The 24953-nt window shown below is 37.7% G+C and overlaps 1 protein-coding gene across 3 annotated transcripts in view; it reads left to right on the top strand.

The window, feature by feature from the left end:
* Positions 1-24953, top strand: part of DROSHA (drosha ribonuclease III) — a 74949-nt gene that overhangs the window by 1306 nt on the left and 48690 nt on the right. For 2 of the 3 annotated variants that reach the window (XM_065830234.2, XM_071804497.1), the window contains exons 2-13: positions 1459-2316; positions 3914-4006; positions 4934-5165; positions 6064-6205; positions 9073-9227; positions 12276-12356; positions 14507-14593; positions 14700-14786; positions 17714-17785; positions 19346-19427; positions 20729-20803; positions 24235-24404. In XM_065830234.2, coding sequence (XP_065686306.1) covers positions 1466-2316; positions 3914-4006; positions 4934-5165; positions 6064-6205; positions 9073-9227; positions 12276-12356; positions 14507-14593; positions 14700-14786; positions 17714-17785; positions 19346-19427; positions 20729-20803; positions 24235-24404 — 2127 coding nt within the window. In that variant the 5' untranslated portion in view covers positions 1459-1465. The remainder of the gene's footprint in view (positions 1-1458; positions 2317-3913; positions 4007-4933; positions 5166-6063; positions 6206-9072; positions 9228-12275; positions 12357-14506; positions 14594-14699; positions 14787-17713; positions 17786-19345; positions 19428-20728; positions 20804-24234; positions 24405-24953) is intronic. The other variant, XM_065830235.2, reaches the window with a different exon arrangement.

Consider the following 24953-nt stretch of genomic DNA (forward strand, 5'->3'; position numbering starts at 1 on the left):
TAAATGAGGGATCCTCACTTTAGCTATTGTCCAGTTGCTCTGAAGAGGGGATGAATGCCACCACAAGCAATTCCAGTGGCTTCCATTAAGCCCTGCCTATGTAAGGAGAGACAAAGGGTCCTCTCAGTTCTTCCTCCTTGATGTCTGTCCTTTCCCCCTTAATTTCTTCTCCTTTTTCCCTCTGATTCACCACAAGTCATCCGCTGTCTCTCAGCAAGCTATGTCTTTTGCAGCACTGGCACAAGAATGCAGCTGAAATCAGTGCTCTGAGCAGTCCAGGTTGGCCATGTTGCATAGTATAATAGCAGGTGGGAGAACATTCTGTGTGTGTACTTCAGCGTCAGCAAAGCCTCAGTAAAAGAGAGGCTTTGTTTTTGTAATCCAGTGATCTTTCTAATGATGTGTGTGTCTCTTTCTTTTTTTTTCCTCCCCCTTATGGAAAACAGGATTTGAGTTCAGTGACTTTTTTTTCCTCTGCCTCCATTCCAACCAAGACACCATGAATGAATTTTTAAATTTTATTTTAATTTTTTTCTTTTTTCCAATTTTTGAAACTTAATGTTGTAATTAAAGAATGAATTTTAACTTCAGTGAAGTGCAGTGGTTTTCATTTACAAACATTAATACAATGCATTAAATACATGCTTAGTTTTGAGCAAGGTTTACACCTACTTGAAGCAGTGGCCATTGCTGGAAAGGTAACAGGGCCAAGCAGACAGCTAAGGGATGTTTTGGGAAACATTTATTTCAATGAAATTAGAGTAACAGCACAGTCTACATAACTTTTTTTCTCTAACCTGAAGATCCTGGTTCCACAAAAATATACCTATATAACCATAAATACTTTGAAATATTTGTTAAATTTGGTCCTTTACTGAATTGGTGTCTCAATTGTCAATGTAAATTTCTATTATCTCCTTTAAAGTTTACATGATTTGTTGGTCCAGTTTGCTTGCAATTAGGTATTAGTGAAGTTGTTCTACCTGAAGTTTAGAATCATGTTCTAGAAAGGAATTCTTGTTATGGGACTTTGAATGACAATTGTAGTTGTTAAAATTAGTGGTTTATTTGGTATGGGTATCTGAAGGCTTTATATCAAAGTGTCTAGTGAGTACTTGGAGAGGCACTTGTATCCCTGACCAGTCATCATATCAATCATTTGTTGAAATTAACATTACCCTAAATCAGAGGCTGTGGTCCATTTTGGGTTCTGGATTAAAGATGGTAGGGTGCTTTTGTCGATTATAGGCTTAAAGGAATCAAAGTTGCATAAATGACCTGTGCTAGAGGTCTGAGGAGCACAAAGCTCCCAGTGAAAGAGTGCACATCACTCATGGCTTCTATTAAAGGAAGTTGCAGAAAATAGAATTTCAGCGCTTTGAGAGTGGTTCCTACAAATGCATTAAGAACATCCTACAAAAGTTGTGTGACGTTGGACTTTTATTTTCCTCATTAAAGGTGAGTCATGTCTTTCCATTCTGGACGAGGATGTCCCCGTGGTCAAGGGGGACTGGGAACAAGAACTTCAACACAGACCTACCGCCCTCAAAACCTACGGCAGCTTCACCCACAACAGCCCTCCGTACAATACCAGTATGACCAGCAAACTGCCCCTCCAACAACCTATTCAAACCCTCCGACCACTGGTTACATGCCTCCCAGGCCAGACTTTGTGCCCTATCCTCCTCCAGTGCCCCCTTCCACACAAAATCCCATCAGCCAGTGTCCTGTGAGGCCACCATTTCCAAACCACCAGATGAGGCAGAGCTTCCCAGTGCCTCCGTGCTTCCCTCCTGCTCCTCCGCCTGTGCCAAATCCGAGCAATGCTCCTGTGCCAGGAACTCCTGCTGGACAAAGCACCTTTCCCTACATGATACCGCCTCCCACAGTACCGCATCCTCCTCCCCCACCAGTCATACCACAGCAAGTCAACTACCAGCCCATGTACTCCACAGGGTATTCACAACAGTCTTTCCCACCGCCCACCTTCAATAGCTATCAGCACAACTCTGGCTCTTTTCAGAGCAGCACTGCCAACAGCAGTGGCGGCGGCAGCCACTTCCGGCACACGAGTCAGTACCAGGGAGAGAAGTCGCAAAGTGATCGGCGGTCCCCAGAGAGGAGCAAGCACTACGACGAGCACCGACATCGTGAACACAGTCACATTCATGCTGACAGGCATCGGTCCACTAACCATGGGGATCGTCGAGATCGAGGCCGGAGTCCGGATAGGAGGAGACAGGAAAGCAGTCGGCACCGGACAGATTATGAACGAGGAAGGATATCGCCTCATCACAGAAGTTATGAGCGTAACAGGTAACTTCAGGTATCTTCTGCCTGCAGAAGGAAAGCTGTCGTTGTCCCATAGTGTTTGTTTGCATCAATGTTTTTCCTTCACCCTTGTTTTTCCCTCTAGCGTGGAAGGTTGTACTTGGGTCTGATGGAAAGAGCTACTGTTTTGACGTCTTTCAGGAGCACTGTTTATCCCTCACCTTTGTGAGCTGGCAGACTTGTTTCCCTTGTCCATGGAGACAGTTGAAATCAAAGAAGCTCTTGTTTGAAAACTGAGTGAATGACTGAGTGGTGCTCTACTCTCATGGGTGCTTACCATAGAAACTTGTGCATATGTGGCATGAAAGTAGAGCTGGCACAACTGTTTGCGAAGACTGTTTTCAAAGTTGAACCTTACAAAAGGTCCCAGCTCTTCAAATTTCAAGATTTAAGTACCAGAATCAGGGTTTTGGGTGGTATTTGAATTAGATCTTTCTTTGAATAAGTTCTGTGTTTGTAGAAAAACAGAACCTGGGGGGTTTAGTAGTCTGATAAGTGCACATATCTAATCCCTGCAGTGAGGTGTTCTAGTGAAAAGCATGTTGCTCGGCCTTCTTCATCCTCCTCTGTCCTCATCCTTGTGAGAGACTAGCACAGATGTGTGCAGGCTTTATGGGACCTCCCAGAGGACGCTTAGACCTGCCTGTGTGATTCTGTTCAGGGTGAAGGCCTCAGCAAGCCAGCCTGTGATCTCAAAAGAGGACCACAGTGAAAATTAGAATACACCAGTTAAAAGAAATAGGCAAGTTGTAGGCTATGTTGACATCTTATGATTCAGATGGATTAGTGTGGACTGCTTATTTTTGGATGTATAATGAAGTGTGGTGTCACTAGTGCAGAGTACAGGGGAACAATCACTTCCCTAGTCCTGCTGACCACACTATTGCAGATACAAACCAGGATGCTGTTGGCCTTCTTGTCTGCCTGGGCACACTGCTGGCTCATACTCAGCTGGCTGTCAACCAACACCTCCCGATCATATTCTGCCAGGCAGCTTTCCAGCCACTCTTCCCCGAGCCTTAAGTTGTGTGATCAAGTTCTTTATGTGTATGTACAAGTTGAGTTTTGTAGATGATATTCATAGTTTCAGCATGATGCAGAAATTCTGTGTCTATCAAGTTTTTTGTGTGTGCTTGAGCTGGCTATCACGGAGGGCTTGTCTGAAACACTTGAATGACTGCTGGGTTTACAAAGCTATTGTGCATGGAATAGGTTTTCTTTCCCTTCCTTGAGGCATTAAGAATGGTTAAAGATAAAATAATCTTACCCTTTGCCATTTGTAACAGGAGAAGAGCAAGAATGGCAACAATTCCTGTGATGAATTTATAGAATTTACCTCTGTATCGTATGAATTAACCATTGTATTGAGATAGATAGCTTTATGACAAAGGCGGAGGAAACAGGTGACTGTCTTTTACAAATTCCTTGAAGGTCAGTGTTAAGAATGCCTGGGTTTTTAGCAGCCAGCACTTGTGTGTTATTTTTACGTAACATGATCTCAGCCTGCTTCTGTGCTCGTTTCAGGTGTGAAATGTATGAAATACCAGATTTCTCATTTAACTTATGTTTTGAACTCTCCAAGGGAGCGGGAGAGGGAGAGGCATAGGCACCGTGACAGCAGAAGATCACTGTCACCAGACAGATCCTACAAGAAAGATTACAAGAGAGCAGGAAGGTAAGGAAGGTTACACTCGGTCTCTTGTGTCTTTGGGGCTCTGCACATCCACACGTGTGAGTTTTTGTGTATGCATATATGCATACATACATGTTTTGAAAATCAGAAGAGATGAGTGTCTTAAATTTATAACCATCTAGTTATACATGCAAATGTCAGTTATCTCAAGACCTTGCAGAATTAGAGACAGAATTAGCCTCTAGAGAGAAGGCTTTGCTGCTGTGTCCTAAAGACTTCCTCTTACATCTGCTTCCAGTCTGTAAAATACCAAGATTATTTGAAGTCATTCTATGTTTAGTCTTTTAGGAGCTTATTTTATATTTGTGCTCCTCTCTTTCTGAATCTTGGATAGTTGTAATCAGTGCAACTTCATTGATTTTGTAGTTTTCCCACATTCAGCTTTTGAAAGCATTGCAATATCACAAATTGTGTGTTCAAAGGAGTACCAGAGTTAGAGTAACATAAGCAGCGTGACTTCTGTATAGTCCTTTTAATAAAACTCTAATTCTTTGTTCATGCACATTGTTTGTGGGCTATGTATTAAAACTTCTTCATGTTGTACCTTCTAGTTGTGAGTGATGTGACTTAGTTTTTAGTGATAAGTTTTCAACTTCAGAACAAAATTTAAAGAAAATAATCTAGAATGCAAGGAGGTTTTTTATTTTTTGATAGATATATTTTTCATCCTAATTCTTGAATGAGGTTTAAAGCACAAAAACACTTTCATTTTAAAGTCATTTTTGTAGGAGGTCAGAACAACAAAATGGTCTTTACATTGCAAGTTAAAAGCAGGAAGAGGCAATTGGATTTTACTTTGATTTATATGACAGAATGATGTACTGATCTGAAACTATTTGTTTTTCATTACAAAACTGTCACTATTAAAGTAATAAAGGTAATTGCTTTTGTCTACTTTTTCCCACTAAGCCGTTCTCCAAGCAGAGAGAGAAAGAGACCCCGATGGGAGGAGGACAGAGAAAGGTGGTCTGAGAACCAGAGCTCCAGCAAAGAGAAAAACTATACTGCTATAAAAGACAAGGAATCAGAGGAGAATGCATCTGAAAAAAATGAAGAGGAAGATGAGGAATTGCTTAAACCAGTCTGGGTTCGCTGTACCCATTCTGAAAACTATTATTCCAGTGACCCTATGGATCAAGTGGTATGTTTGTGAGAAAACTCTCAAATTATTGTACGCAGTCCTTTATGCGATTACTTGATTAATGTGAACCTTCCAGTAGGATCATGTTCTGCGTCATTTAATCCTTCTCTCCTCCCAACCATCTCAGTCTTTTAACCCTGCTAAGAACTTTATTAGTTGGTATTCTTCTCTATTTTCATCAGTTTCTTCTGTTTTCATTCAGATTAGTATGTGGAAGAGGGGTACCTTTTTGTCTCTGGGAGTGAAGGTTGTTTTTTTTTTTTCCATTATAACCGTATTCGAGCAAAGATGCCTCAATCACCCTATATTGCCACAACCTTGAAGAAATTTTGTACGGAAGGGGCAAGTCAGGAGTCTTTGTACTTGACAATAACACTTGCTGGTGGAGTAGTATTGGGGGGGAGATTGCTGGTGGTTTTTTGTTTTGTTTTTTGTTTGGTTGGTTTTGTGTTTTTTTTGTGGTTGGTTGTAGGGTTTTTTTGAGAATGACATGGAGACTGAATTCATGGTGATTCAAAGCAGGCAACAATATGAGTTGAGTTTTGTATTGTTTGTACGTGGCAAAATTCTTTTAAATTGCAAAAATACTGTCACAGGTCTCTTTTTTTTCTTCTAAGCCTCCTAAGAATCAATACTGAGCTGTACTAAAGATGTTTAACTGTAGTTCTGCTTTGTTAGGCCAAAGGTTTGATGATAATGCACCAGCAGATGAAGCAATTTCTCTGTTAATTCACCTGGTGAAGCAAGTAATGGTATGCTAAAGCCTTAACAAGTACTTCCATGTTTTGTTGAACTACGCTGAGATCTGTCTTCTCCCTCTCTTTTCATTGTGAAACACTGGTGCATGTTGTGTTTGTGTTCTATTTTAACACTTTTTTTTCTGTTTTTTAATTAACAGGGTGACTCTACTGTGGTAGGAACAAGCAAGCTCAGAGATCTGTATGAAAAGTTTGATGAGGAGTTAGGAAAGCGACAGGCAAAGGCCAAAGCAGCCAGGCCACCATGGGAGCCACCAAAGACCAAGCTGGATGAAGACTTAGGTAGGCAGAAATGTTGACAAAGCTCTGTAATCTGTAGTTAACCTGGTTTGGGAAGTTGTGTGTATTTAATAATGTTGGTAGGTTAATCTGTGTTTCTTAAATCCTTCCTTTCTATTGTGTATCCATGGTAGTTTTACTGTCGCTTTTGACAGAAATAGAGCTACATTCTTTACCCAGGAAACCTAAGGGAAAATGGAGAGTATCCAGCACTACTGTATGCTAAAGTCTCTTCCACGGCATGAAAGTGCCCTGAACAGGATCGCATAGACCAAAGCATGACATGCAAGAGGCTTTGAGGAGCTCCTGGTCTTATATTTCTAAAAAGGAAGCAAGAGTAGTGATGATAAACTGATATGGCTGCTCCTTATGGCACTGACTTCATCTTTCTTCTGGATTGTATTTTACTTGTGCAACTCTGCTTATTATAATGTTGGGCAGAAGTATCAGTTTTCAAAACGCAGTTTGTCTGCCTTGTCATGCATCACCCCTATGGATCTTCTTGCAGGGAAATATGTCTGCTAGCCATATTGGTTATTGGGGAAATACTGGTGAATTAGCAGGTCGTAGTTTTGATAGCAATTTGTTTACTCAGAGGTCAGCAGAAGCTATTTTTCCTGCTTTGTGAGGACTGTTACCTTTTCTTTCGATACTTCCAGCATTTTGGTGTTTCATAGTGTGCTTTTTTCAGTCAGTTGCATTAGTTCAATAAATTCTTGGGTATATCACGTTAATTTAGATACTCTGGGCTTCCTTTTTAACTGATACTTCATGTTTGCTCATTGAGCTGCTTCAGACTGTCATATCTGAGCTTAGTAAGTCTTTAAAAATTGTATCAAAAGTTCTGAAGTTGAAATACGAGTATATAATGACATGGTCAGATGCATGCTGGTGGTATAAAAAGATACAATAAAGATGAAAGAAAAAATTAAATACAGATTAAAATGTTAGTTCACTATTGTAAAGGAAACACATTTTTGTTTTTTTAAACAGTGGATTTGCACATATTCAAAATTCACTCAAGAATCATTAATGAAGTTAACTGTAGGGTTTTTCAGGAGATACATTTTCATGTGGATGAAGCAAAGATGGAACTCCTACATTCAACATACCTGTGTAAAGCTTCTCTTCCTCAGATCTCTGCAGAAGGGGTTCCTTTGCTGCTTCAAACTCAAATATGACAGAGCCAAGAGCAACTTCTGTGTTTCTTTTTCCACTCTTTTTGGAGGACTCAAACACTTTGCCTCTGCACTGGCCCGCTGGGCTGCCTTGGTGGCTGTGCCAGCTTCTCCTACAGCCAGGCTTCTGGACAGTTGTCTTAGTACTTAAATAAATGCTGTCTCTGTTCTGCCTTGTGTTAACATAATTGTGTATTGCAGTAAAATAGCGATGAACTCCAAGAACAATTTTAGATTTTAGGCTGATTTCAGTATATGAAACCGAAAGTTTGCATTGATTTTTCAGAATTCCAGCTTATTTTTGAAGATCCTACACTCATTTTGCACCTAAAATTAGATTTGCACAGCTGATTAATGTCTATGAGAGAACTTTTAAAACTCAAGTGTTTGTGAATATTTGTAGGGAATATGAGTACATGCTTATTTAGATATTCCTGGGTTTTCTCTCTCTCCCTCATTTTCCTTTTAACTAAGGAGAATCTTGTATTCAAGAAATGCATATATTTTAAACCATACTTTCACAGTATTTCAAAAGACTGGCAGTGTAGTAATAAGTTTTCTCTGAAGTCAGAAGTTAGACATGGAAGAAATACTGTATCCCTTCTTCCAGTAATAAACCTTACTTGCGTCATGGTATATATCTTGGTTATGAAGGCACTTTTTAAATTGGAGCTGAGGTGATCTGTGGAATTGAATGGCATTACATGCATTAGAAAGGGAGTCACTTATAAGTATGACAGGAGGTTATAAATATGTGAGATCAGGCTCTGTGTGGTTTTTGTTTGTTTGTTTGTTTGTTTGTTTTAATTAAGTCCAGACACTTACTAACATTAGTTTGGCAACACCACAAAGGAGACATTTTAACAAGTTAAGAACATCTGCCGATCCTTTTTTTTTTTTCTTTACCATTGTATTCATCTCTGATGCATCAGAGAATTTGTTTCAGTTAATACAAAGGAAAATGTCTTAAAAAGGAGGAAAGCTCACAGAATAGGGTTTCCAATAATCTTATGACTGGATTCACTCAGCTATTAGTTCTAGGTTTTCTTCTTGTCTGTGACTTCTAGTAGGTGGTAATGGATTTATTAGAAATAATTTATTTTGAAAAATTAATCTAACAGTACTTGTTCTATAATAATTCTATACATATATGCTGTTTCAAAACTCTTAAATAGACAATATTCTGCTACAGACAAGAGCATTTTTAGGCAAAATGAAGCTAGACATAAGCACTTTGCTCATAGCAAGCAGGATTAACTTCTAAACAAGAAGTTCTGTTTAGCTCATACTAGTGACCATATGTGTATTCTTTTTATTTTCTCTCTTTTTTTTGGTTTGTTTTTAACTTTACAGTAATACTTGTGTTGGTATTACCTCTGTAACCTTTAATGTCAAGTAACTGATGCTGTTCTTCTACAACTGATCAGTCGTGCTCCCAGACAGTCAAACAGCAATCTCCTGCATACAAGCAGATGCGGTGGTTGCAGGCATTTAATATCCATGGCACATGCAGTCATTTTTAATTAAAAATGCAGTTGCTGTCTCTCTTCTCATTTGTGTGAATGCCATGCACAACTTTAATAAATTTCAGTATGCAACAGTTAGCCATGTTATGTTATAGAATGCATTTATCTTGGAGAAGAGTGTGTGGAAGTGATTTTCAGCTGACTTTATTTCCCCTGTGTGAATCAGAGAGCTCCAGTGACACAGACTGTGACTCTGAAGATGACAGCAGCTGCTCTAGCAGTTCGGATTCAGAAGTTTTCGACGTCATCGCAGAAATTAAGCGTAAAAAAGCACATCCTGATCGTCTCCATGAAGAACTGTGGTACAATGATCCAGGACAGGTATGGTGAGAGGAAAAAGTGCCTTTTGTCTGAAAGTCATTCTTCCCTGTAGACCTCAAATGCTGTGTTGTTTTCAAACACACTGACGTCGTTCAGTACACATTTTTACCCCCTTTTTCCCTTTTCTCTCTCATCTTGTTGAAAGCACCTCATTTTTGATTTCAAGAATGTGGTTCCAGCTTGTGAATCATGGGGATTATTCAGCTGGAAACATGTCTGACAATGTTAATAAAACCTGAATTGCTAGCAGTGTACTAGTGCTATCCTCTTAGCCCTGAGATAAAGGTACACAGATGAATTCTGGGATGGAGAAAAGGCAGCATGTTCATCTCCATAACAAATTTTACACCTAAAAGCTCTCAGCTCATAATGATAAATAATGTTTTAAATATGCAGTTAATGCTCCTAATTTCTTGTTTAGTGGTGGTTTTGTAATTGCATGGAGATTATAGTTCTCATTAAATGTAATTGTTGAGCTCATGAAGTGTTGTTTTGAATGCATATGTTGCACAGAACACTAGTTTTTATTTGCAAATATGCCATCTTCATCTTTCTTACTTAAATGTTTTACAGTCTGTTCTAACTCATTGTCAAATGGCAACTCAGTAAATTTATTTTTCTGGCACTTTGTGTGATGCATGAGTTTAGCATGCAACAAATCATAATGCCAAGAGATACTGCCATGCTTATTGCTGCTGTCGTAATTCAAAGGTCTGTTGAATATTCTATTACAGGCTCATGTTTATGCTTCTAGTTAAAAAAAAATGACCAAGCATGGCTAGCTGTTTTTATTTGTATGGAAAACAAAATTAGCAAACTGTTTAGTTATTTAACTGAAAAAATTGTGTAGCTCTTGGGCACACTTCAAAGTAATGTAGCTGTTAAGAATGTTAGCTAAATAAAAAGAAGTGGAATAGCTGTGGGAATAATAGACTCAGTAATGTGTGGTTTATGAATTTCTTGCTGAAAAACTTTCATTCCCAAGAACTTTCTTGACACTGACCCTTCGTCTTTCTTAAAGGGGTTGAAATCAGATCATGGTGAGCTTATCAATGCTGTAATACTTCTGAGCAGATTTTATTTGAAAATGCTTGAAGTTTTCCTAAGTATTTATCTGGTATGCCAGAAGGCTTTCTAACTATCACTACATAAAACAGGAATGATTGCCATGCATGCTGGCACATACAAGTACACTGTCTGACACAGAATTAGATTTTTAGGATGGATCTTCCCAACTTTCAGTCTGAGCAGTGCGCTTGTTATTTTGGATAATCTCCAGCAGTGCTGGCTGTTGCCAGAAAATAAATTGTAAAAGCTGATGCCACAACAGTGGCCTTTTGCTTACAAGTGTTATCTGCTTGTTTGTGTTGCCCTTTTGATCAGAGAAACTTAGAAGCCATTGCCTTAATTTATATAGAATTGTGATCTTTCAATATCATTTCATCATCACTTCATGGTTGCTCTTCTGCCTTTTTTTTTTGTCCATGAGCTGTGTTGTTAGGGACAAGGTAGGTATGTATCTTACTTGCTTTTCAAGTTTTGGACTTTACAGGTGCTTCATGTCTCCCTCTGTTTCAGTCTGCACATTTAATGTAACAGAGGCAGTTTAAGTGCTGAATAGTCCTAAGAATTAAGGATGACATTTTCAAAAATAAGTGATGGTTATTTTAATAGCCTCAGTAGGCCCTTATTTTTGGAGAAGTGATGAGCAATTTGCTATTGACTGCATTTTTTAACTCTCTTTTTTTGTGGCAGTATAACCCAGTGGGGAAGTATGATTTTACATATAAGCATGATTCAGTTTCATTGAGCCTATACTTTCCTCCAGGGTCTCAAGAGTGTGGCAAAAAATGTGTGAACAAAAAGCTGTCATGTCACTCTGTTGTTAAGATTGCATGACTAAGTTCCCAGAGAAGTCGAGAAGTGCTCTACTTCTTACGTTCCTATGCGCTGTGCCTGTTCAAAGAAATCAGCTGAGATTAACATTCGGAGAATTAACATCAAATCTAAAAAGTTGTGTCCCTCTGCTATTTTTCTGAGGACTCCATTAACAGCAGTTTGGTGGTTCTTGCTTCCTGAGGTATCTTCACACTATCTATTTGTTGATGATGCTCTGTAGCCCTCCCATGGATGCTGTGTCCATTTTCAGGCTGCATATAATGGCACAGAAAGTTCTGCTAGTTTTTGCATTGCATTATAGGGTTGTTGAGTTTTTTCTAAGTCTAAAAATAATGTTTTAGTTCTTGGATTCAAACTCTGAAAAACACCATTAAAGCCTGAGCTTGGAAACTTCATTAGTTTCTCTGACTTGGTTCTGGGTTTTCTTTTGTTGAGTTTCTGCAATGGGCATGATGTTAGGAGCAGAAGGCTTTAGGGTGTTGCAGTAATTGATAGCTTGCATTGAACTTGGTCATAAAAGTGAAAAGCACTAGCTTTATACAATGTGCAGTGACCTTTTGTGATATAGCTGTTTGATGCACCTATACAGAATAATGCAGTGGATATTTTTCCCCTTCTTTTTTCTGATATGTCTGCAGGATGCGTTTGAAGCGTTCTCGTTACTTCATTAAAGTAACAAGTAAAATCGTCAAATGGTCTGCTTTGCCTACTTTTCGTGGTAGCCTTGTGACATTGCAGAGGGCTTGATCGGGGAAGGGATTTCAGTCAGTGAACTGAGTGAAACTGTTTGAACATGGAGATTTCAGCATGTAAATATTTGCATGTGCATATTTAGGATCTGAATCTGATTTTAGACAATGTGCTGTTTTTTATGTATAAGAAATTGAAAAGATGTATGTGATAGCATAGTACAACTCTGCTGAGAGCGTTTTTCCATCCTGTGCTTCTGTAACAGTGATGAAGTTCTAATGCTGTCGTGCAGTTTTCTTACATTAGTCTATATTGTTTTCAGTGTTATTGGCTTAAGAACATCCACTTAATCTAAGCATGGCAGGCTTTTAGAAGCTTCAGCACCCTGGGCATTAAAGCCAACATAGTTTTCCAAAACCATTTTTCAATAAAAATAGAATCCTATTCTGTTTTTGACAGATGAATGATGGACCTTTGTGCAAGTGCAGTGCTAAAGCCCGACGAACAGGCATAAGACACGGCATTTATCCTGGTGAAGAGGTAAGTAATTCTAAGAATTGCAATTATGAATACAAACTTGCTGCTGTAGACTCATACTTGGGATGATTTGAGGGTTTTTTTCCCACAATTTACAGGCTTAGTAAAAACTCCTGTGCAACTTTATATGTATAACCTCGTATTGAAAATGCAATACCAGTAATGAAATCTACCTGAAAACTATGGAAAACTTTTACTTGTATTTTTCAGTTCAAGGTTGGTTTTTTTTTTGGTTGTGGTTTTTTTGTTTGTTTGTTTGTTTTTTTCCCAGGTATTTTGGTTTGGTTTGGTTTGGTTTTTTTTTGAGTTTCTGAAACACAATTACATTAATAAAAAAGAACTTGTTATTAAACATCTGCCATCTTTAAGTGGATGAGTATGTTATGAAGGCCCTTTTTGTGAAGGGATTGCTTTAAAAGTAAAAGGAAAAGTAAATAAAATAGTAATCCTGCTGTGACAGGAGCAGGAAGCCTGTCAGGAGATGTTCTTGCTGTAGCACTAGAGCATGTCTGTACTGTACACGGTGCTGTCTGTACACTCTCAAACAGTTAATTGGTGATTTGAAAAAAATGGCTTCATCAGCATCCTGAAACATATTTTATAATGACTGCCTTTCTTTTGAAAAATGTTGTGGAAATAGTATTTGATTATTTTTCTTTAGAAGTATTCATTTTTGCAGATCATGCTCCATGATCAGTATTGTTTCTGGAAAGAAAAACAATACTCAGACCACCTCAAGCTTTTTTATTCTAAAACACTTTGTTCTTATGAAAGAGTTTAAGAATGTTAATATGTAGGTTTTACAATTTACTGTTGTAATTTTTCTTGAAGAATTTAATTTTTCAGCATGTATTTTTACATATATTTACTGAAACATTCTTTTATTTCTCTGCAGTTAAAGATTTGTGAATGTTTGTTTCTGTGAATTATTCCATTTCAGAAAAATGACTTTGGTCTTACTATAAATTGCTTCAGTTCAGGATCAGTTCCTCCCCAAGTTGTCTGTAGTGTTTTTCCTGCAGAGAAGGAGGGAGAAAATTTTAGCAGGATAAAACTGGTATATAAAACTTGCTACATGAAGACAGCTGCTTCCTGGAGCAAGGCCAACTGACAGTTTGAGGTTTCAGAAAATCTCCTAGGATATACAGTTTTCACAGTGTCCTGTAGCTAAAACCGCCTACCTTTAAACAGACCAGTTTTAACTCTCCCATCACAGCAGTGAGAAGCTTAATTAGGACTGAACAGCCAGAGCAATTATGCTCCTTATTGGATGGGTTTTAGCAAAGTGCACAGAGCTGCGTAGTGGTGTAGCAGCTTCCATTGCCATCAGACGAGCTTTTTGTAATGCTGTTTAGAGTACTATTATACCTTGCTCATTGCAGTGATTTTTTAGTTATTTATTTTTTACCATGCAGACAGATGAATTTTGAACAGGCTGGTGGCAGCCTCTGAGCTGCAGCAGATGGAATGTAGGGCATGCAAGAAACTGGTTTTGTCTGACTGCTGAGGATTAAGTCTTTAAACTGGACTGCTTCAGAGCAAGCTGGAAGAAAACCTGAGTCCCAGACATTTGGTGTTGCATCAGAGCACGCGGAGGGCTGCCTGCCATTGCTCCTTGCAGGCAGGCATTACAACCTACCAAACAGAGCTGGGTTACCAGAGCAGCATCTGGGTGATGGACTAATACCTCTAATCCCATCTCTACAGGCCCCAGATTTACCCCAGGCAGATGAGCTGATACTTGTCTGTCTTGATAACATACTTTGAGATCTCCTTATGTGAGATCCAGGTTCCTTTTCGTAAGCTTTTAAAATGAGTTTCCTGAAACAGATTTTATAAAAGAGGAAGTTGGTCTGGTACCTAAACAACTGACTGCTGGGTGTAAGAAAGTTGGAGAGTCAAATGGAAGATGAAAAAGTTGCAGCAGTGTTTTTCACCCTTTTTCTTTTTGAATAGCTTTAAAAATATTTCTTAAAGTGAAATTGCAGATAAGGCCTGACTTTCCCTCTTCCCAGAATGCTTAATTATGACTACCTGCTTTTATTTAATTTTTCCTAGTGCATATTTCATGGCTATTAGAAATGCTTTATTCTCTCTTTTAACCTAAATTTGCCTTGACTCTACACATAATTCTACTTATCTCTTTCTTTAAGCCCATTAAACCGTGTCGCCCCATGACCAACAATGCTGGAAGACTATACCATTATCGAATTACTGTGTCGCCTCCCACAAACTTCTTAGTAAGTACTTTATAAAGAATTCTGGCTGGGACTCTAATTTTGTTTTCAATGATGGAAGTAGTGCTACTTCTTGTTTATTCATGGTGGTTTTGTTTGCCTTTTTTAGACAGACAGACCTACTGTTATTGAGTATGATGACCACGAATATATCTTTGAAGGGTTCTCAATGTTTGCACATGCCCCACTAACAAACGTAAGTATTTTAATTGTTATATACATGGGTTTTGTTTAGAAGGCAAGCTGTTTCTGCCCTGAGTAGAATTTCTGTAAAATAATGGTGTAGGTATGTTACAGACATTGCACCAGGACTGGGGACATGGGAAGCACGCTTGTGCTAATGAGTCTCAGGTTTTTTCTCTACTAATTGTATTAAGCATTGTCTTCAAACTGTGACTGAGACTGTGGTGTGCATCAAAGCAATGTTTTTATATGTTTCACAATTTGGAAGTGAAACAAACCATGGAGTAAATTGTTAAAACTGTTGATTTGATTAAATTGGATGAGGAGGTTTGTTAAGTTGAAAGAGTTGAAAAAAACAGCAAGAGAAAAAGGTTTTCCCTTAAAGTGACAAATTGACTTGTTTCAGAGATCCACTCTAAAAGGATTTCTCTCTTCTAAAAACTTACTTAGACCTATCCACTACATCTGTTCATCTTCTTCAGGAACTAGGCAAGTTATGATTTTTATTAAAAGTCTTAGCTATTTAAAATCAATTAATTTTATGTTTTGAAAGTCATATAACAAGAAAAGGACGTGGCTGGTACCTGACTGCCCTGCTTTTCCAGTATAAGCTGTTAACCATATCTGAATGAAAAACATGCAAATACTTAGTTTCTGTACATTTGAAGATTTTTTTGTTATCTTGATATTCCAATAACTGTTTTTTTTAAATATTGTAGGTTTGTTTCCTTGATTTTATACATATTAATAGTTACACCACCAATGCCAAAACCCAGTGTAAGCATGGTTATCAGTTCAGTACTGGGATGTAAGAATACTGGTACTTAGAGGCACTGAGAATAAAGCATTTTTTCCTGTGACAGTTCACTTGCATAATATGTATGGCAACACTTTACTTTTGGTGATCAGGGGAAGAGACTGTTATGTTGATGAGAAGTCAGTAAGAGAGTAGAGTTCAGCCGCTGGGGTTGCAGCGTGAAGCATTCCTGCCAGGTAGCATCAACTCAGCCTTGGGGCTCAGGCGAATTTGACCCAAGGCTTTACATTTTCACTTTGCAAATGAGCAAAAAGGAACAGTTTGGTTTTACTCCCATTAAAAGGCTAAAAACCCACCTTATCTTTATATTTTTTCTGTCTACTGCATGACAGGAAGGCAGAGTTGTGGAAATCTTTAATATATGAGAACAAGGAAAACTCTTATCTGACCTGAGTAGTTAGTGAAGGCATTGAGCTTACTCTTATCATAAAGTGCATGTGTGTTTTTTGTTTGTTTTTTTCTTTCTCATTCCAAATAGGGGAAGTGATCAGCAGCAAATTACTTTTTTACAGGGCAATACAAAGCAACACTGTTTTGTCAGTTCCTGTTTCTAACAGGTATAAAGCCCTTTAGAAGAAGTCTCTTGTTATCTTGAGATGATTTTTGGCAACATAAAAACTACTCTTTTGGAGACATTTTGGAACATATTTGATAAAAGAAAGGTGGCAAAGAGTAGCAAAAATAGAGATCCAAACACCAACATCTTTGAATGAAACAAATTTCTGTAACTTGAAGTCTTATCTTGGCACACTGTTAGAAGTCTTACTACTGTTTTTACTATTATTCAGTAATAACTGAGCAGATAAGATATTAGAGAAAATGGTTAGTACAGTCATAAGAGAAATTCTAATTTTCTTAATATAACTACCAAAACAATTTGATAGTACCAACCTCATGTTCCTTTGCTATGCATTTGCATGTGTACATGGAACTCAAATTCACTGAGAATCCAAACATCCTTTCATGGTTGAACTTACATGGTAGAAAGTAAGCAAACACTCTCTGTATTTTTTTTAAGCCCCACTGGTTTAAATGTGACAGATTTTCCTCTTCTCAGGTTCTAAGGACGTTCAACTTGCAAGGTTTTTTATTTTTGCATTTGCATTTTATATTGTATCAAATTATAGGAAATGCATTTTTTTTGTTTGATTGTTTGTTGTAGCTTCTTACTTTATCATGCAGATACCAACAGATTTCTGTAGACAAAATAGTCAGGTGTTTGACACTGGGCTGCAAGAAAATGCAAGCAGAATATTGCGCCTCTGCTAAGTCCATTGATTTCAGTGCAGCCCCAGCACTGTTCGGATATTTATTTGTATGCTTATCAATGCATACTTGCCTCACTTTCACAGACCATTGAATGGTTCTAAGATTCTTTTATGCTTGCAAGGCCAGTGAATAGTAACACTTGCTTAGACCTGTAGATATGTAGGGTAAGATTAGGCCTTTCTTTAGTCTTTTACATTTTTGCTTTAAAAAATCTCATTAAAAAAAAAGACAAAAAATCACACACCTTCAGCAGTGCATGGACTTTGCAAACCAAAGAACCTTTTTTCAAAGGTGAAAAAAAGGAACTAGATGTTTGTCTTAACCAATTAGTTGAATGAAGTTCTGAGAACATTTGTTGGATGAAATTAGTATAAACCTATAAATTTATCCTGAAGTTCTTGCATTATGTTGCTATGACTTAAGGCCATATTTTAAGACAGTATAGCTAACAGAATTGACAATATGCTGAAAACACCTTGCCTTCAGGTCGCTGTATCAATCTGACACGTTGTGTCACCAACAATAAATTCACTTTCAAATACACAAGTGAGAAAAAAGATGGGTTTACTGAGCTTTGCTTTTTCTTCCAAAGAAAATTTTTTCTCCAGTAGATGGCATTATTTAATCTTCCTTTACCATCCATCCTGTCAGCCCTGTGTTGTTACGGAGGTGGAGGTTAGAACTGTTACTTCCCTTGCACATGTTTCTGTTCCTGTCTTTGCATGATCCCCCAGAGCAGCTGTTTTATTAAATGCTGTTTTCAGCAGACAGTAATACCTTTGCATACAAAATTGTATTAGCTATACATGTGATGCTGTATATTTTTTCATGCTAAATTTCTATTTTTCTTCCAGATTCCTCTGTGTAAAGTAATCAGATTTAACATTGACTATACAATTCATTTCATTGAGGAGATGATGCCTGAGGTAAGAAGGATAATTAGTCAAAAAGTCAGAGTGGTTATGAGTTGTTGATATGCTTAATGGATTAAACTCTTCAGAATCCCATTTTGTGAAGTCTCTGAGAGACAGGCTGTGTTCTGAACAAATGGCTGAAAAGGAGCTTGCACTCACAGGTAGTACCATAAATCCATCTACCTAGGCTATCATATATTAAAATCAAATAGTAAGAAGTGCTTATATCTGTAGCTTCTTTTCATTTTAAGTTATATACAATATATGCCAGGTACTCTTATCTGTGAGCTGAATTAGGCATTATCCTTTTTTTATGGATGACAACAGTAAGGCATGTGGAGGTGCTGGTTTGCCAGGACTACATAAGTCAGTGGCAGAGGTGACACTTAATCGTGAGTTTGAAGCTCTGAAGGTTGTTTATCAGTACTTAATATAAGCTGTTGCCAAAACAAATTTCCGGTGGATACAAACAAAGCACATTCGGTTCATAATTTTTTTTATTACAAATTAGTCCTGGTGAAGCCAGTTTGCGAAGTAAATTGCTGCAGTGGAACAGCATGTGTAGGTACAGAAACACCCCTGCATATTAACTACAAAGATAGGATCAGCATTTAATTTAGTCACATATATTTACATTTTTCTTTCTAGTTTTCTCTTTGTTACTCAACAGCATCTAAATATATGCAAGAGCCCTGAAATTCCTCAGCAAGATTAACGTGATCAAAGCAATTCATTTCTTGTTACTTAATCTGCTGTGTTGTCTCCAGATCTTGCTCTGAAACAGCAAACAGCCACCAAGCAAAATAGGGAATTTGACAATTTTTTGGTCTTTTGGTCAATTGGCCACAGCAATTGGCTACAACACTCTTTTAAGACCATCTTTACTAAAGGGCTCTTGGGAAAGAGGTTGTCTTGTTGGTTTTGAAATTTATGACCAGTATCATACACATACAATTTATATCAACCTGGCCTGATACTATTTCTTAAGGAAGGCTTTTCATGTCCTTTCATTTCTGAATGAAAGCTATTTGCTTTAGGGGAGCTGCTTCCCTGCTTGATGAGAAGAATCTAATTATTTTTCTTTTTTTCTTTTTTTTTTTTTTCTCCTTTCCTGTTGGCTCTTAAGGTCAAAGTCCTCAATTTGCATTGTACTGATATGTTGCTATGGACGTGATCATGATATCACAGATGGTGATTTATAAAGTTTTAATATGAAAATATAGGAAGAAGTGAGTTACAAAAAAGGTCCTTCTCAGAAATATGTCATCTGCTTAGCTTATTCAGGTGAAAGGATATAAGTGCACGGTTCATAATTTCTGCCTATTTGGACATTGGCTAAAGTGTGCTCATTAAAATGCTTTCTTTACGGTGCTTTCTGAAGAGATCGCTGTGTTATGTTACAGTAGATGATTACAGATATATCAGTACTGTTTCCAAAGGCCAGTGTCTAGCGGTTGGCAAATATGAAGCCACTGTTTTTGTTATCGTTTTGTTTATATATATCTGAGTGGCATTATTTGTATTACAGTGCTATATAATTATAAGTCTGGTTTATTTTTTTTCTTTCCCCAGAATTTTTGTGTGAGGGGTCTTGAGCTGTTCTCTTCATATCTATTCAAAGATATTTTGGAGCTCTATGACTGGAATCTTAAAGGTAACTTTTATTTAGGGAAAAAAACCATAGAAAATTGGAATTAGTTGCAGCTATTTTGTGATGTTCTTTGTTTTAAAAAGAAAAAATGGGGATGGGCCTCAAAAGAGCAAAGTCAAATGGTGGTTTATGCGAGAAGGATGGACTTCCAGTTTCTTCTTCAAGAAGATGAAATATATTAGAGTTCATTAGTGTGGACTGTAGCAGCTGAAATGCAAACTTAGCATTGTGTTCACTCAGATAAACTGAATTTATTCTTTAATCTGAAACTGTTCTTTTGAATCTAATTTAGAATATTAATGTATGTTTAATATTGCACCGTGTTGTGTGCACGGTATTCTGAAAGCCAAAGTGTCAGATAAACTGTTCTATCTGTTTTTACAAGCTAACAAACAGGTTACTCATACAGTGTTTCTCTACAGTCAACTTACAAAGCAGTGCCATACAACCAGCCATAGAGGGATAATGTATTATATCATTATACATGAAAGTTTTGGCTTGACAAGATGAAAATCTATGTTTCTATGAAGACTGTAACAAAGGAGAGTTTCAGGGATGATCCTTCCCCTGGTCTAAAATAAAAATGAGAATATAAAAGGAGTTTCATTTCAGAATATGTAGGTGTCTTTTGGTGTCTTGGCTTTATCTATGGAGATGCACTTATTGCAGTTAAACAGAGTAGCATACAGTTTTCATATATTTTGTGTAGCCTTCTTTGGTTTGATACTAAAGGTGTTCTGATGTCAATATTGTCTTTCATATCACTGGTTCTGATAGTTCTTTCTTTTTTAACACCAGGTACTCACTGGTTTGGCATTTATTTTCATGTAAAGCTTTGGATGATGAAATAGGAAATGAAAAAGAAAAAAAACAGCCAACCAAACAAAAAAAACCCATGCAAAATAGCATCACAGAAATTTCCTTATTATCTTTGTAACTGGAAAACACCCTACTAATTGGAAGGGACTGATAAACTAGTGTTTGTGTCTGTAAGACTTAAGTGAATTACTGATATAAAATAATCTTTTCTGTATCACTGTTTCAAATGAAACTACTGTGATTTTGTTAGCTTCTTTTTAAGTTATTGTAGCTTGCTTTGAAATTATCCATGTGAAAGCTTTCACTAGAAGTTGTTACTATGTTCCTCTCTGCCATGCATTTTGTTACTTTTCTGATTAAAACTTAGGCCCTATCAAATCTAATTACCATTCATTGATTTAATCTACAGTAGAGTTACCTTTTGTTTTCTTCTTTTACAAATACATTGCTGTTCATAATTTCCTGTATTTTTTTTCATATTTAAGGTCCTTCACTTGAAAGTGATTCTGTTTGCTGCCCCAGATTTCACTTCATGCCACGATTTGTGAGATTTCTTCCAGGTAATGTTTGTATTATGTAGCTTTATGAAAATTAGATCTAAAAATACCCAAAGCAAAACAAAACAAAAAAACAAAAACGACCTCCTCCAAAGCTCCCCAAAACAACAACACCAAAACAAACCCAAAAAACTATGCTCCTCCCCCAACCCCAACAAACAAAGAAACAAACAAAAAATAAACAACAACAACAAAAAGCCAAAAAAAAGCAGCTTATTGTAAGTGAAATGTTTCAGTCAGTCTAGAGTTCTGGTGCTTCCATCTGAAGTCTTTAGTGCTCACTTGCAATGTGGCTGAGTTACTTAGCACTGGGATTCAGATGGGTAGGCCAGGTCTCACTTCTAGCTTTTGTCTCTGAGGTGATTTTAGGTGGTTCTGGGTCATTCCTGTTGTGTCCTGTGATGGAGCTGTGGCATTTGAGGAGCGGTATTATCTAATCTTATGTGTGAAATTGAATTTCATCTCCCCTGTGCTCTTCAGGATACTGTGTGATTATATTGAAATTCTTGATGTGCAGTTTCGAGGGTTAGCATGATTGGCACCCCTGAGCACATGTTGTTCTGATTGTTTCTTTCTTTCTTTTCTTTATCTTAATGCAAGCTTAGACCTTGCAGCAAATAGTGAAAGACAGAAAAACACCATTCCTATGCAATTCAGCCCTAGCCTGCCAGCCAAGGACAAGCCTCAGTGTAGAGCATTACACTTGTTTTGAGTGAACAGCTTATGCAGGCATTTAACACATCCTAAGATACTAGGACAGACTTTCAGTTGCTATAAATGTCACGGCTCCGTTGAAAACATGTCCTGCTGAGGTCCTGCCAGTGATTGTTCCAGAAATGTTGTGTGGACAGGAGGATGCGTTTCAGCTGCTGGACTGAGGGTGCAGATGAGACATGGAACAATCTTCATCAAGAAGACTGTGGCCTGGAGGTGCTCTCTGCTCTGGGCTTTCAAACTTAGTTGGGTTATTAATTATAGCTGTAGCTAAATGAGGTTTATCTCATTGATGTGGAGAGTACTGATGGCTAGATGACGATATTTCTAATTGTTGTTCCTTCCTGGATGCACAACACTGTTCAATCAGAAGCAGAGCTCTGAGGCTTGCTAGCAAACATTGATTTGGTTCTGCTGAAGCAATTTACAAAATAAGCCATCAAGCCACATGTGGCTGATTAACTTGACCTCATCACAAAATGAGAACAAGTTTGACCTGCCTGGTTTGTGTAGCTTGAGGGTGTTTTCCTATTAGTTTGAGGTTTTTATATTCTGATTTTTTTTTTTTTTAATTTCAGTTTAGAAGACAGCTCTTTCTGTGCTGTGGGATTGTTGACTGATAGGGAGAGAAGTTTCTATAACACATATTCCTGTGTGCTTCCTCTTGACGGTTCCCAGCCTTCTAACTCTTTATAAAAATGCCTTTTTCCTGATATTTTTGCATAAATAGTTGCCTTTTAGCATCTTTATGACAGATAGTTTTTAATAAAGTTTGCATTTTGTTTTGATTATTTTTTGAGATATCCTTCGAGGTTTTTAATTTTCAGAAACTGGAAATCTATTTCCTTCAGGTATGTTTGCAGAACTTTATGTCTAATCAAAAAAGATATATTGGTGCAACAGATCTCCACACATTCATCAACTGTCTCTTTTAAGGTAGAAATGAATTGGTAATTTCCCATCGCCTCTAGTTCCTTATTTTTGTAACGTGATCTGAAAATATGAGGTTTGGGATGCCATGTTTTTTATGTGAATTACTTAGAGACAGGCCTTGGGGTAGCTCTAAGCTTTGAGCTAATCGTACCAGGTTCACTGAGTGCCAGAGATACATAGCATGTAGAATAGTTGCTGTATTGTATTCATTGTCATAGATTTTTATGATGCTAAATGTATTATGAGAGAAAAAGATTAGAATAAAATATTTGAGGTCACAAGTACCAGATGTCTTGACTCTGGGAAGGTCAGGTCTCTAACTGTTTAGCACCCTTCCAGTACATGGTCTTCAGCAAGTAAGGCTATAGCTGTTGTTGGGTTTGTTTGGTTTTTTTTTTTTTTTTAGTGATTGTTGGACATAGGCTACCTCTTGCTTAACAGTATAATGTGGTTTTTGACAAAGATGAGTCTTGTGAACAGAGTCTCGCTTTAATTTGAAGGAAAACTTTGCACACTGAATAATCTACCCTGTAGCTCTGTTTCCAGTGAAGTTGGGGTGTCTTTTCTCCGTTCAAGATTCCCTCTTGAAGTTTGAATGAGGTTCATTGTTCTAAGAGGCCAAGTGATATCACTCCCTTTCATCTTTTTTGTACCACCGTGCTGTAATCCCAGACAAAGTAGGAGAAGCGCTTGTTTTCGTGTGTTGTGTAGAGGACATCATCTTATGCAGCACTGCTGTTATGCAAGGACTTTTCTGTGTCTGGGATTACATTCCTTGTGCTGTGGCATCATCCCCCAAGTTGCTCTAGGGCTTCTCTTTTGTTCTCTATTCCTTTTTTTTTTGTGTGTGTGTAGTGATAGAATGTACTCAGTGGCAGGATGAGATTGCTTCTGCTTACTGAAGAAGGCAAATCAATGTTTGTGCTCTGGGGATGAAATTGGAAGGTACCTCCATACCTACAAATTAACAGGCTGTTATTGAAGGAGAGGGTCGGAGAGGTATGTGTCAAAATTAAAGCACTGTAGTAACATGTCTATCTTTTTACTCATATGAGTGGACATACTGAATCTGAATAGTCAGTGTCTTCTGAGTGGTGGTCTGTCAGAACTGTTGTTCGTTTGTCTTTCCTGTTTGCATCTTCATCTGTAATTGTCTACCTGGAGCCAGTCAGATGTTTATTATACTGTCTTCCTTTGTTACAAGCAGCCTTTGCTGTGCATTTTTCCTGGGGTAGAAGTATTTAGCAGTTTTCACATGCCATCAATTCATTGAGTGACAGGAGACGACATGAGGCTTTTAAGTCTTCATTGCTGCAGGTACAGCATGTAAGCACTACAGATGAGTTTAAAATGTAAGGATAACTTGCTACAGTCATCTAGAAGTATCCTGTAAAATTTTGAGTGTTTTTCTAAAAAAGCTGCATAAATGCCGAAAGGCTTTTTAACTACCATTGTAAAAAGAATGATAAAAGAGTGAAAAGGAAGATATAACTGATTATTCTACCTATTCATTTTAAAGTTTTTCAGACAAGTTAGAAACTTCAGCTTTACTGTATGATGAAACTGTTACTCTTGCTACCGTTACCGTTATTGCTTCCCGTTTAGCAAAGTGTTTATACATGTGCAGTATTCATCAATAAAACATTTGCCTTTGTATTTGTCAAGCTGCTTAAGCATTTTGCATTTTATTTTGCTCATCCAAATATTTTATGTTCTGCATATTTTCTTTTTTGCTCATTGTTTAGGAGAGAATATCTGAAATGTGTTTATTTATTTATGTTTTTAAGATGGAGGGAAAGAAGTACTCTCAATGCATCAGATTCTTCTCTACTTGTTGCGATGCAGTAAAGCTCTGGTGCCTGAAGAGGAGATTGCCAACATGCTTCAGTGGGAAGAACTGGAATGGCAGAAATATGCAGAAGAATGCAAAGGAATGATTGTTACCAGCCCTGGCATGGTAAAGCAAATAATTCTGATTTATGAACAGCCCAATGACACATACATGTCTTGTTTCAGAGGGTCTGCAACAGGCTGAATTGGAAAGGAAGGAGTTGCAGATTGCTGTAGGAACAGTTCATTGACTTGTTCCAGTCTGGAAAGAATTGCACCCTTTGCCGCTCTACTGAAGGGCAGATTTTCAGATGAGCACTATTTCAGTGTGCACAATAAAAGGAATGGCTATATTTTATATATGTGAAACTGTAGTTTGCTCCTCTGCTTTCCTGTTTTCTTAAGACAGTTTTCATGTGCTTGATCTCATTCTTTTTGCCTGACACAGCACCAGAGAATTACTAACTGCTGTTTTCTTTCATCTTCCCCTTTTGACCCCCTAGCTCTATTTAAAGAGCTCTATCCTGATTCTGGCCTGAATATGGAAGAGGTGTTTTCTACCTATTTTTTTTTCCCACTTTGTTTTTATGTTACTGTCGCTCACACTGAGGAATTTTACGTACATTAATGAATGCATCCATTAATTTTCAGTGCCAAGCTTGAAACCCCTATGGCC

Source organism: Patagioenas fasciata, chromosome 2 (genome assembly GCF_037038585.1).
Source record: "Patagioenas fasciata isolate bPatFas1 chromosome 2, bPatFas1.hap1, whole genome shotgun sequence".
Classification (NCBI taxonomy): domain Eukaryota; kingdom Metazoa; phylum Chordata; class Aves; order Columbiformes; family Columbidae; genus Patagioenas; species Patagioenas fasciata.